The sequence below is a fragment of the Sinocyclocheilus rhinocerous genome, unplaced genomic scaffold (assembly GCF_001515625.1).
Source record: "Sinocyclocheilus rhinocerous isolate Xijiao unplaced genomic scaffold, SAMN03320098_v1.1 scaffold2026, whole genome shotgun sequence".
Taxonomy (NCBI): Eukaryota; Metazoa; Chordata; class Actinopteri; order Cypriniformes; family Cyprinidae; genus Sinocyclocheilus; species Sinocyclocheilus rhinocerous.
This window is the reverse complement of record NW_015624871.1, coordinates 520,981-537,712: the sequence shown is the minus strand read 5'-3', so window position 1 is coordinate 537,712 and position 16,732 is coordinate 520,981. Positions and strand designations below refer to the sequence as shown.

The 16,732-nt window shown below is 35.4% G+C and overlaps 1 protein-coding gene across 1 annotated transcript in view; it reads right to left on the bottom strand.

The window, feature by feature from the left end:
• The window catches only part of tacr3a (tachykinin receptor 3a), a 35,945-nt gene extending 20,166 nt beyond the window's left edge, over positions 1–15,779 (bottom strand). Inside the window, exons 1-3 of the mRNA XM_016561075.1 lie at positions 15,084–15,779; positions 6,851–7,039; positions 5,192–5,342 (exon numbers count right to left, since the gene is read on the bottom strand). Of these exons, the coding sequence (XP_016416561.1) occupies positions 5,192–5,342; positions 6,851–7,039; positions 15,084–15,451 (708 nt within the window). The 5' untranslated portion in view covers positions 15,452–15,779. The remainder of the gene's footprint in view (positions 1–5,191; positions 5,343–6,850; positions 7,040–15,083) is intronic.
• Positions 15,780–16,732: the final 953 nt, after the last annotated feature.

Below are 16,732 nucleotides of genomic sequence, written 5' to 3'. Positions count from 1 at the left end.
ATATATATATATATATAAAAATATACAAAATATACAAAAATTATATATATGTAAGGGGAATGTGGTCAATTTGTAAACTAGAAGGTGAATGGTGATATATATATATATAAACAAAATATACAAAAATTATATATATGTAAGGGGAATGTGGTCAATTTGTAAACTAGAAGGTGATATATAAAAATGGTGATAAAAAAAATGTATGGTAGAAGATCAATAGATGAATATTTCATTCTATCATTTTCATTGAACTGGAATTGTAAAAAAAAAAAACATGACCCACCCCTGAAATACACAATCACACACAAACAACACCTTCCAAAGAACCAGAGAAAAACGTGCCTTGAGAACAGAGTGAGGGCAGCCATTGTGACATGATCAGAGTCTGGCTCATCAACAGAGCCTCCTAATCCATAATCATCAGAGCAAAACTCACAGGATCACTTTCCTCAGGCTTGGATTAGTGTTAATAACTGAATCTTGCAATCCAAAGGAAGCACTGCCTCGGTAATCCTGAAGGCAAGCGTACTGCTTGTGAGGCATTCGACCCATGATGCCTAAATCCTAATAGCGAAGTGCAGCTGCCTAAAACTTTCAGCTAATATGATAACAAAAAGTTTATGTTTAGTAACAATGTGTTCTGCTCCGGATCAAGAAAGATGATGCTAAGGTTAAGAATCTTAGAATTAATTTTACAAAACAAAATAAATTTAAATGAAATATAAAATAAAATGAAAATAAAATATTAAAAACTCTGCAGTTGACCTATAAACTAAATATGCATGACAGAAAATAAAATACTAAAGTACTGTTTAGGCCAACTTTGACAACTCATTCAGTCAAAGTATAATATATTCCTTATAATGCAATTAATTTTGCAACCACTTTGGTACTTGTAATTCTACTCTGTAAAATTTTCAACCAAAGATGCAAAATATTGTGCCACTTTCTTCAGTCTCTGTAGTTATTTCTAAAACCCATGTTATATGAAAGTCTTAATCTCCTTTACAATATAAAATAATGTTGATTAACTTTCAGAAAACACACAATTTCCATGTTTGACAGTATTTTTGCAAACATTTCATAATGGAGAGAAGAAACGGGTGTTGCTTCATCATAAAATAGAATAGAATGGCACAGGCTTTAATCTGAAAGTACATTACATAAAGCTGATGTTCTTTTAACATCTCCACTCCATTGCTGCTCATTTTGTGCACCACTCATTCATGTTCAAAAAAAAAATAGCTTGCTTTTTCTGGTTTGTCAATGGTTACACAAAGCCCTCAAATAGGTGTGTATTGGTCACCCAACAGTTTCTCAAATCTTCTCAAAGAGTTACATTTCAACTGACAATAAAAATGAAAATGGCCCCAGGCTTAATTGAGGGTCTTCTAAAGGCTGAAATAGAAGTTCATGCTTCTGGGTTCCCATAATCACCTTTACACATCACATAAAGTGGGGGCATATGGAATGCGCAAGAGCTAACCGGGTCCAAATTCACATATTCGGCATGCCAGCCACTAATAGAAGGAAGATACATGACGAGCTGGCAGCCGTAGAGAGCGATCAAGATGCCAGCACAATCGCAGCAGCCGTTAATGAAACATATAACCGGCAGGCTGAGCTCTGAATGCTATTGATTGGAATGTAGAATACATAAAACGCCTATTGAACCAGTGAACAGCTGTATTCCAGGACTGAGTGAGCCTCGTCAAAGTCCTTACAATGGCTTGCATGTTCTCTGTTGAGCTGCAATATTGTGTACACTTCGGAAAACTTCATTTTAACAAATCTTAAATAGCTCATCAGTTAAGTATGTCACATCATTCCCACTTAATGGACCATCTGGCTTTAATTAACCGATCTCTACTGGCTACACTTAGAAGTGCCCGCAGGATTCTCATCCATGATACACAGAGGACTACATCAAGGTGGCACTAATGTATTTATACAAGAATCACAACTTTGAGACAGAAGGGATCACACACTCCAAATCTGATTGATTCTGTTGCAAATCGGAAAGAAAACTAATAGAGCTGTGCCCATTAAAACAACAGCAAATTTACGAACCAAAGTCACTCAGAGCCACTTCTCACATCAGTCCACATTAATTTGTTAATAGCCTACTAGAAAAGAAACCATAAAGCAATCTATTTGTTTTTCCACTGAATTCAGTACATACTGTGAAAGAACAGGAAATTGGAAGCAGACCTAAGCATTTGAGTTTTTTCTAGTCCAAAACCATTTTTTTTCCCCCTCCTAATTGGGAGATTTACTTTTTCTTGATTGGTTTAACATTAGTGAAGTCAAAGAGTGCTGTAGATCAACCTTACTAATTTGTTAAGTGTTTTTCTGTGCAAATGCCCCAAGCTGACCACTACTGTGTCAAGGTTATCAAGGAAAACCTATTTTTCAGTTCTAAGCATTCAGTGCTAAGAACATGTCAATAAATGCCCCATCCCCTATCAAAGGGAATTTTATCTAATTCCTTCAAGCACAAGATTTTCCAATTGCAATGAGTAATGGAGATCTCAACATTTCATTTGAAATCTAAAAAGTGAACATAAAAAAACCTAAATCATTTAACATAAATGGACAAAAACAAATATAAAATATCCTTCTTTTCTCTGGAAAATCATTTCCCTTAAGAACAGTTTGCTCGGACCGAGCATTTTGATTGGATGAACATTTCTTGGTCCTACGCCTTCCACAGAATATATAAATACAAATAAATACATTTAGACCTTACACTTTTACACTTAACTTAATGATTGCTATCGGGATGTGAAGAGACTTTCAACCAGCATAACAAAAAATGTTTCTGAAGACAATCACCTATTGCACCTTTAAGTACAGAGTTTAAAAGCATACATATCAGTCCACTCTTCTTTGAAGGTTCTTTTTTTTTCAGTTACTTTTTCTTTTCTTTTTTTAATGTCACCATATCGTACGGAATCGTAATCTACAGTATGACATATACTGCTCTATATCAAGAGTGAAATGGCCATATATGCTACCTATAAGAAGATATAAGTTTATAAAAATCACCATTTATATTTTCATGTTATAGATTTCATATCTATATAATTATTTTTTTAATATGATATTACAGTATATGTAGCTGCCATATATGGCAACAATATTTTTTATAGCAATGTTATTAAAGTAACATATTTACATGACATATGTGTCACAAATTGTATTATATTTACATGTACATAAACATAGTATGGGTTAGATATATATGTTATTGTATGAAATTGTTCTAATTTCTAATAGGTTTCATATTTATACTTCATATGACAGTATATTTCATATATGGAAATGTATATGTATGTGTGTTACATTTGTGTATGGGATTATTGACATGGGCTGATGTGCAGCTGTATCAGCTGCTGGGACTAATCTCTTGTAAGGCTGAAGATTTATATAGTCATGCTAGAGCTGTCAATTTGTTAATCTACTTAATTTAGTATAATAATCATGAATCATTAAACACATTTAATTAAGACCCCTGACCTGTACTACATGCGACATGCATGTACCAAATCACATCTAACTAAAGCAGGTGGCACAGATTGAGTAGAGATGTTCACACAGAATGCCATCTTGCATTTTAAAACAGTTGGACGGAGTGCAACGGCCAAAGGCGTCTGTCTAGCACATATTTACAGTACACAGACAAACAAACATGGTGTGGAGTGGACTGTAGATTTATTGTTGATTTGTTTGTTTTTGATGTTGATGTATGCTAAATTATATGGAAATAAAACGAACAATTTATTGACTTCTAAGGACACTTGCTCTAATTCTACCGGTATGACTTTTTCTTCTGTGGATCATAAAAGAGAACATTGTGAGAAATGCTTGAGATTTTTTTTTTTTCTATCCAATTCAACTCAGTGGTCACCAAAACTGTTTGGTTACCAACATTCTTCAAAATATCTTTTGTGCTCCTCCGAAAAAAATAAGTCATATAGGTTTGGAACAACATTAAGCAGAGTACATGATGACAAAACTTTCATTTTCTGAAACTCTCTTTAATAAACGTGAGAAATTGTGATTAATGTGATCAGTTATTCAGCATATCATGTAATTACTGTAATTAGTTTACTTTAATTGATTGACAGCCCTAATAAAAAATAACTGATCGGATAAAACATGATCAAATAAGTGCAACTAAACTCATGCTGGCTTGGTTTATATTAAATAAAATATAATAGCTGGATTTTGGGCTAAAAAAATCCTTTTAAAAAGGTTAAACACTTTGGATATGGATTGATGTCCACTAACTGACAACCACTAAACGTTGAACTCACTGCAGAGTTTTGCGATTTGATCAAAATCCGCAGGAGGTCTGCATAACAATGATTGATAGGCCAGATTCGGCCCATGGGCTGACAGTTGCTTCTATAATCTCCACAGCAGGAGCAAATATTAACATTTAATTAGTTTGACAAACATCCAGTCCATTTTTCCTTCACCATGGCTAGCAGTATGTGTGTACGAAAAATCAAAACCAACTAAAAGACAGCTCTGGGTTTATCACTGTCTGCATCTCTTTATCTATCCTTCCCTTCCATCGACTTCCTCCTACGCGTGATCTAAATGACCGGTCGGACTATCCAGCCCTTTCCATTTTCTTTAGAAAACTTCCTTCTCTAATATCTTATTGATCCCACATGTAATGACCCATTAAATGTGAGTGTGCGCTGTGTTTACGCTGATGTTTGTGTGTATTCTGGTCATTCCATCAGTCGAACAACAACATTACTGCACATCCGTGTTCTACATCCAGGAACCTGGGATTAGTATTTGATGACCACTTAAATTTCACCTGGTCTTACAGGTTCGTAATATTACAACATCTCTCAATTCTCTTTAACTTTTCTGCATCTGTACTTCTGCTCCAGCTCAAAGGCTCTGCTGAGACGATGCGTTATCTCTTAGTCAATCTAAGACAGTGGTTCTTAATTTCAGTCCTCGCGACCCCCCGCTCTGCACATCTCGGAACACTGTGTAGGGACCATGTCAATCAGAACACAGTTCATGCATTGAGCTCTCCTCTAACAATCTGGTTATCTGAATCAGGTGTTTTAAATAAGAGAGACATGCAAAATATGGAGAGCAGGGGGCCGCGAGGACTGGAATTGAGAACCGCTGATCGTGAACAAGAACGTGAACTGCTTACCTTCCTTTTGGCTCGCAGTTGGCCCTGATAGTTGTCTGATGAGTCTCCAGGAATCTCTCCTCCCCAAAGCGTCAACCCGACTATAGTGTAGGTAATTCCCATGACCACCAGGGGCAGAACATACACCAGCAATGCCACAATGATATGATACCTGTAACCAGAGAGAGAGAAATTTAGCACCTGTGTTGCCAATGAAGACACAATTCTTAGACAAACAGGGGAGTCACTAACATCACTTACACACTGTGTGAACCTTTTTTTTTTTAATGCTTCTTATCAGACTGTATTTAACTCCAAGAGATCTTGGGAAAAGCTCAGTGTTGCCCAAAATATCACAATTGTGATACAAATCCTAGTGTGATTTCAGATTTATTCACATTTTCAGTCTTGCATCCAACCTCACAGTTCTACAATAACTTTAAGAATAATGCATTCTCAAACTGGACTGGTGTGCAATCAAAACACTTGTGAATGCTGAAACTCTGTTGACACTGACACTATTTCCATATACTGGCTATGTCGAGAATAAAATAGATTTAATATTATTAAAGTTGTTGTTAATAATAACATTCCTAATAAAAATTATTAATAATATTAATTATAACTATTATGAATAATCTTTATAATTAATAACAACACGCATAAATATTATTATTATTATTATTATTATTAACAACAACTAGTAGTAGTAGTAGTATTGTGGTTGTTAATAACAATAGTTGTCTCGATATTATTATTATTATTAACAACAACAACAGTAATACAAATTAATAATAAAACCAATAATACTAATAATTATAACAATAGCTGTTAATGATAATAATATTAATAATAAGAAGAAGAAGAATACTTGTTGTTGTTGATGTTGTTAACGATTATTATAAATATTATTATAGTAATAGTAGTGTTACGGGGCTGACAAGACGTGAGACGTGCGGATCCATGTGCAAGCTTTATTCACAGGCGTGGTCAGAAACAGGCATGGGTCAGACAACGGCAAACAGGAATATGGTGGACAAGACACAAGAATAATCCTAGGGCTAGCGAAGGTCAACGAACGGCGAACAGAATCAAAAGGGCGAGACTAAAGGGATAAATCCAGGAAACCAGGCAAGGATCAGAAACCGAGAAAACAGACAAGGCAAGACTAGGCTAAGGCAGGGTAAACTAACGAGGGCTCTGTAGTGTAGCTATCAAATGATAAGCGCTAAACAATACTCGGCACCGGGAAGGGATCAGAGTGAGTGTTAAATAGTGAGTGAGTGATATGAAACAGCTGTGTGCAATCAGTGCTGTGTGCAATCAGTGCAATGAATGATCGGAGATGTAGTCCGGGGTGATATGCAACAGTGTGTCGTGCGAGAGTCAATGAAAATGGAAAGGGTGACCTCTGATGGCTAGCAGACGGAAGTTCATGGACCGGATACGTAACAAGTAGTAGTAGTGATATTAACAACTATTTTTGTAATTATTAGTATTAGGATTACTGTTGTTGTTGTTGTTGTTAATAAGAACACAACAACAATTATATTCTTCCTCTTATTAATAATAATAATAATAATAAAACGCCTTTCATTCAAGATTGTACCTCAAAGTGCTTTACAAATAAACTGTGAGGAATGGAAGAAAATTATGCATGCATATTTAAAGAGCTCTCACATGAAAGGGTCCTCTGAAGGTCTCGGCCAGGCAACGTAGCAGAGGGTCCGCTTGGGTAATTTTTTGATGGTTGAAAAGAAACACAGAGGAAAGGCCAAAACCACAGCCAGCATCCAAATACACACAATGATCACCTTAGTGGCTGTGGCTGAGAGTCGTGGTTTCAGGGGATGGATGATAGCCATGTACCTGTGCAACAGAAACAGATGACTGTTCAATCTCACGCCTCAGATATAGTCTGACGGTTTCACATAACATCAATATGATAAAACATCAAAGACACATTTTCACATCAATGACAAATTTTCAATTTGCAGGTTGTGTAATGATCTAATAGCTGACTGATAATGGGTCACATCAAAGAGACCATTCATATCTGCTGCTGCTGTAGGTGTGAGCTAAATCTTTCTCTCCATTGCTATGCAAGAATTCAACCTGCCAAGTGAATACAATATTTCATAACTGAACAGTAATAAGAAGAACTGAACTTTCACTCCAGTTCTTCATTTCAACTATATGGAAACACTGATCAATCATATGCCATTGATTACTTCTGAAATCAAGACCATAATGTGAGGCTAAGCCTCTGTGGTTAACATATTCAAAATCATTCAAGAGTGATGATAAGCCATTTGCTTTGTTAATGACTCACTCTTGTAAGCAGAGCATGGCTTATTAGAAAACCAATTATACTCTTGTGCAGAGAAGGTTATTTTGGGAAATGGACGACATGGATGTCAAAGCATTTATGTAGGCATCTTGGATGTACAACAGGAAAGACGACGGAAGGGTACACTGTGTATTAGTTACAATAGTCATGAATCTAAATCTCAGCATGTATCTAGTAAACATTCACAAATGTAGATTAATTAATATACTGCAATTAAAAACAACTCATTATGTCATGCTGTGATGTGTTAAGTTGCCACATTCATACAAGCCAACACATTTTATGGATACAGTACAATTTGTCATCCCATTAAATAAACTAATCCTGTTATTTATCAAATAAATAAAGAAATAAATGTGCCTTTATTTGATGTTTGAAACTAGCTTTTCAGGCTAGATAGTCTATCTATCTATCTATCTATCTATCTATAAAATGGTTACCAAATGGTTGCCAAAATGCAACAATTTTTCCTTTAATTTACAGAAAATCAAAGTTATCAATAAACACAAAACATTTCGCAAGCCACGGCTGAGTATAGCATCTTAATTTAGGCTATACATACATACAGCAGACCAATACAGCTATTTTAGACTTTCAAACCCTATTTTGTACTCTATTCATGTAAAATCAGTCAGCCAAATAACACTGCATTAAAGTGTAACGCCACTGATGACAAAATGTTTGAACTGACATTGAACCTAATGGCCTCCACTATTCTTTAAAAATGGTGCACATAACAGTTTCATTAAAGTTTCATAAACCAACAGAATGAGGTTTTGTTAGCAATGCCATCTCTCTGACAGTAAAATTAAACATTTATCGTACTGAAAACACTGTCTGGGCAAGTGGTGTCAGCACAAATCTCACACTTTCCTCCAAATGCAGCAGTGCAAGCACACTGACCAACTGCAAATTCCTGCAGATGTCACAATTGCTCTGTATATAAGAGTAGTGACTGCCTACCAGCAAAACAACAGTAACAGCAAATGTGGGTTGTGAAATATGAAGCCTGGAGCCACGAGCACTATGTGACATTTTGTGCACAGGAAATAACTGTGAAGAACACTCAGACTGAATCTGGTTTCTCTTATCTGTTATAATTTCCCTACTGCAGTAACTATGCCTGGGTCGCTAATGAATACTGGTCGCAAAAAAACACAATTTTCCCTATATTAAATGGGTTATTTCACACATTAACATTTTGTTTTTATACACCAAGGTCCACTTAATATTATTAATGAAGGTTTTTGGGCCAAAATCAGTCATAATATAGCTTTTTATGACCATATTCCATTTTTCATCCTTCAGTATTAAATATCTTTGAAAAGCCTGCATGAAATCAGAAAATAACCCACTCTGAAATGTGCAGCACAGACTGTTCAGACTGAAATTATTAGGGACCTTGAAAAAGGATACGCAAAAATAAAAAATAAAATACAAAAAAAAATCATGTCAATCAAATCATTTTTGCAGTTTAGTTTCATAGTAGTTTGGATTTGGATTTAATTAGTAACTTGAGATTTTATCTCAAAACATGAAAGTGTTACGTATCCGGTCCATGAACTTCCGTCTGCTAGCCATCAGAGGTCACCCTTTCCACTTCATTGACTCTCGCACTACACTGTTGCATATCACCCCGGACTACATATCCCATCATTCATTACACTGATTGCACACAGCACTGATTGCACACAGCTGTATCATATCACTCACTCACTATTTAACCCTCTCTCACGCCCTTCAACTGCCGAGTATTGTATGCGCTTATCGCCAGCAGTGATAGCTACTCTACAGAGCCCTCGTTAGCTTCCTAGCCTAGTCTTGCCTGGTCTGTTTTCTCGGTTTCTGATCTTTTGCCTGTTTTCCTGGATTTATCCCTTTAGTCTCGCCCTTTGAATTCTGTTCGCCGTTCGTTGACCTACGCTAGCCCTAGGACCATTCTTGTGTCTTGCCCGCCATATACCTGTTTGCCACTGTTCGACCCTGCCTGTGTTTCTGACCTCCTCTGCTTTCAATAAAGCTTGCACATGGATCTGCAGGTCTCACGTCTTGTCAGCCCCGTAACAAAGTTTGTTTTGCCAATGATAGGACCATTTTAATTGAATTACTGTACTTCTGCTTTTACAGTATTAAAAAAATATAAAAGCCTTGTAAATTAATACAGTTAGGATACATCCTCAAAACAAGTCCACTTTTAGAATAAATCAGATTATATCAGGATTGTAATGCAAAAGTGTTTCAGCTCATCAATTGCCAACTCATCTTTTAAGCATATTTCATCTTATACTGTTGGCTGAATAATAGCTTAAGTTGATTTTAGAGTGATCTAAATTCATATGAATAAGCATTACACCTGATTAACCTGACATTTAACTAGAAGCCATAGTTGAAGTCAACATGTGATAGAAACCCAAGCTTCGGGCCATGAGCTTCATATCAGTCTTAAATGTAAAAAAAAGTTATATTGCTTCTATTATTTTCACTAGTGCAAAGTGACAACTTGCTTTCTGACATGAGCTCCACTGACAGGACACAGAAAAAATCATGTTTAATTTTTGACATTAGAGTGGTGTAGGGCTGGACAATAATTCAATATCAATATGTATCGCGATATAATTTTTTTCAATAACGGTGATATGATTTTTAAACACATTTCCGATATTTCGATATACATTACCAGTTTCCCATACATTGATTTATTTCTGCCATTTGACTTCGTTGAATAAACATGAGCACTGCACGTTTCAAAATCATAACACGGCGCGGGTGTTTTATATGAATGTATCTCTGAAGGGAATTAACTGTCTTCAGAAAAGTTTCGATGGCATTTTCATTTGATCTGATAAAGAAGCGTTCATGAGCGGAGCTGCTTTGATTACAGCCATTACTGGAGAAACCGCTAGTTCTATCACTCTAAAAGCGCCTCCTGCTGCCAGAGAATGAGTTTTCATTTTAAATAAGCCCGTCTCCAGCAACATTTCCAGTTTTTGTTGTTGTTCAATTTTTTTGTTTTCTGCAGCGACTCGGAGCACTTTTCATACCCTTTTTTCTGGCTGAAGCACATTTGTTTCAATCTATAAGAATAATCAGCCTACACTACCAGTCAAAAGTTTTTGAACAGTAAGATTTTTAATGTTGTTTTTTAAATTTTTTTTAAGAATTCTCTTCTGCTCACCAAGGCTGCATTTATTTGATCCAAAGTACAGCAAAAACAGTAAAATGTTGAAATATTTTTACTATTTAAAATTGCTTTCTATTTGAATAGATTTTAAAATGTAATTTATTCCTGTGATCATACATAGGTAAATTTTCAGCATCATTACTCCAGTCTTCAGTGTCACATGATCCTTCAGAAATCAGTATAATATGCTGATTTGCTGATTATCAATATTTAAAACAGTTGAGTACATTTTTTTTCAGGATTCTTTGATGAATAGAAAGATCCAAAGATCAGCATTTATCTGAAGTAAAAAGCTTTTGTAACATTATACACTTCCATTCAGTATAATTTTTATTATTTTTTTGGGAAAGAAATTATAGAAATTATACTTTTATTTAGCAAGGATGCTTAAAATTGATCAAAAGTGATGATAAAGGCATTTATAATGTTACAAAAGATTTCTATTTCAGATAAATAGTGTTCATATCGATATCGGAATTATATCGTATCGACCGAAATTAGGAAATATATCGTGATATCAATTTTGGCCATATCGTCCAGCCCTAGAGTGGTGCCTGTCAAATATACAGCTACAGTGTCTAGCTCTTGGACTCATTGTACAGCATTGCACTCTGACAATTCATCTTTCACTAGCTGCAGAACTCATAACGCTCATGATTCAAGGGCCATAGATAGCATCAAAAATAATTTACCATGTACCCCAAGTTCAAAAGTCCCATTTGATGCGCATTATTTTCACATTATTTTGTGAGATTAAAGTCTGAGATGTCTAATCAGAGGACAAATAAGGACATATCAGCAGGGTGCTGAAAGGAAAAGGATGATAAAAAAAGGCTCAGCATGACATCTGAAAGGGGTGAGAAGATCTTCCTAAAAAAGAAGATACAAAAAAAAAATTTACAAAACATTATACTTATATTCAGCAAAAACACATTAAACTGATCATAAGTGACATTAAAGATGATTGTTACCAAAAAAAAACTGTTTTGAATAAATGCTGTTAAATAAACTTTGATCAAAGAATCCTGAAAAAAAAAAAACAGTAATAAGAACCAATATAGCTGCAAGCAGCGATTACAGGGGGGAAAACATTACGTATTATTTAGCAAGCCTGTAACCTACTTAATGATTAAAACGAGCATTTTGGAAATTTCAGGTAATTTACCATAGAAATATGTTTTTTACATTTATGTATATGTTATAGCGCCACCTATAGTTTCATCTCCATAAAACTTCGCCTGCTTGTTTGAAATTATATGTAGCATGTGCTCACCTAGATTCTTTAAGTTTTCATTTAGGATTTAGGTTTTTGGGTATATTTGGCCACGCCCATTTTTAAATGACCCTGTTATAGCTACCCAAAGTGTAAAGTTCAACTTTTATTTTTTTTTGATAATTATTGACCTAGAGAGTCCAGAGAATTGCCCTGCAGTGGTTTTGTTGAGGTTGAGCGAAACACCTAGGACTAGGTTTTTCAAAAAATCTAAAATAGCCGAAAATTTTACTGTTTGAATATGTCATGTGCATTTTGTTAGTCTTGACCCAAGGATTCCCATGATATAAGACGCTTGAGTGTCTGACAAGCGCTTTAGGAGTTATGAGCGATTTCGTACTTTCGCACAGCCGATCGGGGTGAGCCTTGGTGATGTTGTAGACAGGGTGGGTACCATCATCCCTCAAAGATTTAGGTCTTACGGTTTGGTTTGTTTTAAATTGTAGTAATATTTCACTGTACTGTTTTTACTGTATTAAATAATGCAGCCTTTGTGAGCATATAAGACTTCTAAATCGTTTAAAAATTCTTTTAAATCATCCTTTTCCAAATCTATCACTGTACTTTACTCTAAGTACTCTAAAAGTACTCTACTGTAAAATACTTTTAATACTTTAAAAGTACAAATTAGATCCTAGAGTGGCTCACATTAGTACCTTTTGAAAGGATTCCACCCCAGTGACAGTTTTGCACATTCTCCTGAGAGTGCAAACATATTTTATGCATCCTAAAGACTTGGGTGGGGGAAAAAAATGTGTAACTTGTAAACTTGTAACTCAAAAGTTCCAATGCAGTGCTTGTGGCAAAATAATTTGACTCAGACAGCACTGAGACTCTCTGAAATATTTAGCATTCAGTACCTTGTGGCTTCTGTCCTACAGATCTCCTATCAGTTGCACTCATTCATATTAGTTTGGATTCTTCTTTTAAAATCTCAATTTCAAAAAACTGCATATGATTAGAGGTAAAAAAAAAAAAGGAATCAAGATCAATGAGCGCTAGACATAGAAGCACTAGCTCTTAGTACTGCTGCCAAAAAGACTATTTTGAAGTTATGGATAGAACCATCCATTCCCACATCTTCTACCTGGCTATCATATTTCAGAGACATTGCCTTGCTGGAAGGTACCACTGCCAGGCTCAACGGTGCAAAAGACTACACTATTCGGAGTTGGGCAAATATTGCTGTGATGTTGCTAGATAGGCTGGAAAGTTGACATTACTGCTATGCATATCTGAATTTTATTTTATTTATTTTTCTTCCTCTCCTTTGGTACAAGTGGACAGCTTCATGGCATCTGTTTGTACATAGTTCTCTGGAACTGTGAATTGTGATATATGTTTCTGATGTGAAACTAAATCTGAATAAAAATGTTGATCATAACAAAAATAAAAAAATAAAAAAGAAGCACTAGCTCTTTGGAAGCACTAAATGCAAACTATTTCTCTATCTGTGTTGACTGTCTACTGTTCAGAGAGAGACAATTAATTTACTGTTGAATTGGTGTGGATTCATTTCACTACTAAATATGTTCAGGCCAAATTAATTTTATGATGCACAGTAAAAAACCTTCAAACCTTGAAGAATTATCAGTGTAGGAAGAGAAGCATGACAGTGTAATATTGTGAATGTGAAGGCTAATTGCTTTGAAGCTACTTGATAAGCACAATTTTATGGCTCTAGGAAGCACTCATTACACAGTATTACTTAGACATCATGTGATCTCCACATGGCAGCCCCCATGAGCGACTACTCTAAGTAAAATTAAGCTTTTATTAGGTTGCTGTACATGATTTTTAACATGTTCAAAAGTAATAATCATTAATAATCCGAGTTATTCTTTATTGTGACAAATGCTCAACTGCTCGCCTACCTTACTTTTTAAAGAATACCACTGATTTATCATCAAAATTGATTCAATTCGATTTTGAGCTTTTCAATTCAGGCTAAGAATTATACATTAAATTATACTTGTGATACTTATGCTTTCAGTTGAACTGTGTGATTTCCATGAACAGAATGAATGTGCATCTGCACCTGCAAAGACGCCCCCTGAAGGTGCTGTAAATAAGTTAGCAGAGCTCACCCATGCACAATCATTGTGCAGCCATTCATTTCAACTCAAGCATTCTGCTATGAGTAGGAAGGACTGCCTGAGGCACTTTTCCCGGTTAAGAAAAATGACAGACACATGGAGCACAACAAACAAACTAATATCAGCATACAAGTAACACATAAATAATGGTTTAAATCAATCTTAACCGAATCTGTAAAATATATTCAAATCCATATCAAAGGACAGATTTTAAGTACACAGAGAACTCTTTAGAACAAACAAAAGGGAGAAAGAGGGGGAAAGCATAACAATTGGCTTTATAAGGAAATGCATGTCACTGTGATATTGGAAATATTAATAAAATGGCATGCCAATAAATTAATGTTGCAATAAATATAAAAACACAGAATCTCTTCTATGACGTTTTCAATTTGTGAATTATAAATTATATTGTTATTTATTATGTAGGCTAATGTATTTATTATACATTATGATTATTTTCATTATTTTATAAAAAGAAAATATATATATGTTTGGGTTTTTAAATTTTTTTATTTTGATTTATTTATTTATAAAGCAGTAAAGCAAATTAGTTTTAAATATTCTTAATATCTGAAAAACTGATGTCTGCCAATTCAATGTCAGTGTGAATCAATCAACATAGAAGCCATTTTGTCGACATGTCACAAAAAAAGCAGAGTATCTTCAATTCGATTATCAAAAAAAAAACGTACAAATAATGTACATATAAATATATTTATAATATTTTAATCGATGCTGCACTACATTTTAGAGTCTTTTTTTTCTTTTTCAGAAAACGTTTTTCTAGGTTTTTCATTAATAGATTAATATAATAAATATAAATATAAATATAAAAAAGATTGCATTTCTAAAAACAACAACAAAAAAGTTTAGGCCTATTGCGATTGTGTTGCAGGGTTTTGAGTATCTGATCCCGCACTTTCAACACTGAATGAATGAAAGGCATGCATTAAACACGACAACCATCGAGTTCTCACAGTGATTTAATGTTATCTTCACATGTACTCTACCTGTCGACTGCTATTGCGCTCATGGAGTAAATGCTCGCAAACACGGAGGTGACGGGGAAAAAGTTGTGAAATTTACAGTAGGCTTCTCCAAAATACCAGTCACCGTGCGTGGCATAAATAAAATTAATCAAAGTGTTGAAGGCGGCCATCGACGCGTCTGAAAAAGCTAGGTTGAGCAGAAAGTAATTGGTGACGGTTCGCATCCGCTTGTGAGCCAGAATGATCCACATGACGATCAGATTCCCGAACACCGCGGTCGCCAGGATGGAGCTGTACGCCACAGACCAGAGCGCGACGCGCCACGGTGGCTGCACGAACTGGTTTGTAAAGTTCCCCGTTAGGTTAGATCCGTTCTGTGGCGGTGCCATGGCGAAAATGTCCAGAAATCTTCTGATATAAAATATCTCAAGTGGACTGGAGACCGCGCGCGATGCTCTCTGTTCCAAACGCGCGCGAGAGTCTTTCGCTCAAGCGGAAAACGGCAACATGCCACTTATAAATGGTCGATCTGGTGGGAATCGATGCAAATTGAACCGACTAAAGAATTCTGTAGTCTTCTCTATCGTTAATTAAATCGCTTTTAAGTTATAAAATGCGCGCGATTGTCTTTTGACTCCTGTTGAACGCAGCCACGAGCGCAACACACTCTGTAGTCAGATGCAGTGCCATGCACAATGTGACAACTGGTCTAACTAGTGCCACTGGGAGAGACAGTGATCGATTGATTCACGTTGTAGAGACAAGTACAGACAAGGACAAATTGGACTGAATCCTGAATCAATGTGTAAAATACATTTACGAAACAGGTCAATGCCCAGTAGTTCAGAAAAAAAAAAAAACAAGGGCAGAGGCTGTTGTGCCCAAAAACAATGTTATAGTATTAAATTAGTTACGTAGGCTATATTTAATCATATAAGGACCATGGACCATTTGTGGTCATAGTCAGCTCCTGTGTTTCTTGGTGCATCATGCCAAACACATAATAGATAAATTGCATTAGAAACATTAACCACATCATGCCATTATCATATTGGTTTGCTCATGGTGCTATGGTAAGAGACAATCATTTTCATACTTCTCACAGTGAAAGAACCAAATCCAAAATTATATTATGTACACATTATATCAAACTAGACAGTTTAAACAAACCCATTGGTTAAGCTGTCAGTCACCATCTTCATGGCAGCCATATTATACTTTTTTTTTTATATCGTAAACCCTGAGCTAAATAAACTTCAGTATGCAATTTCATGTGCACATTGTAACCTTGGGAGAAATGTAAAATACAGCAGGGGCGATGAGACTGGTTTATAGAGCAACTGCAGCTGAAGGTGATGCACATTTGATGGTTATCATTAATATTTGAGGAGTCTAATAAATGCAATGCATGTTCTCCCTGCATGTAGCAGTGCAAAATGGTAAACGATTATAGAGTAAATGACAAACCTCAATAAGATCACAAACAGCTTAAAATACAAGGAAAAGCAACAAGATTTTCTTAATGTAGACCTAACATTGGGAAATTCTATCATCCCCATGACAGGTAAAATGTGTTTAACAGTCTCTTAAATAAGATTGAGTGGCATTATTGCAACCGCAACCATCACCTGCATTCATTTAAGACTTCTCTCTATTCCTTAGTAAAACTT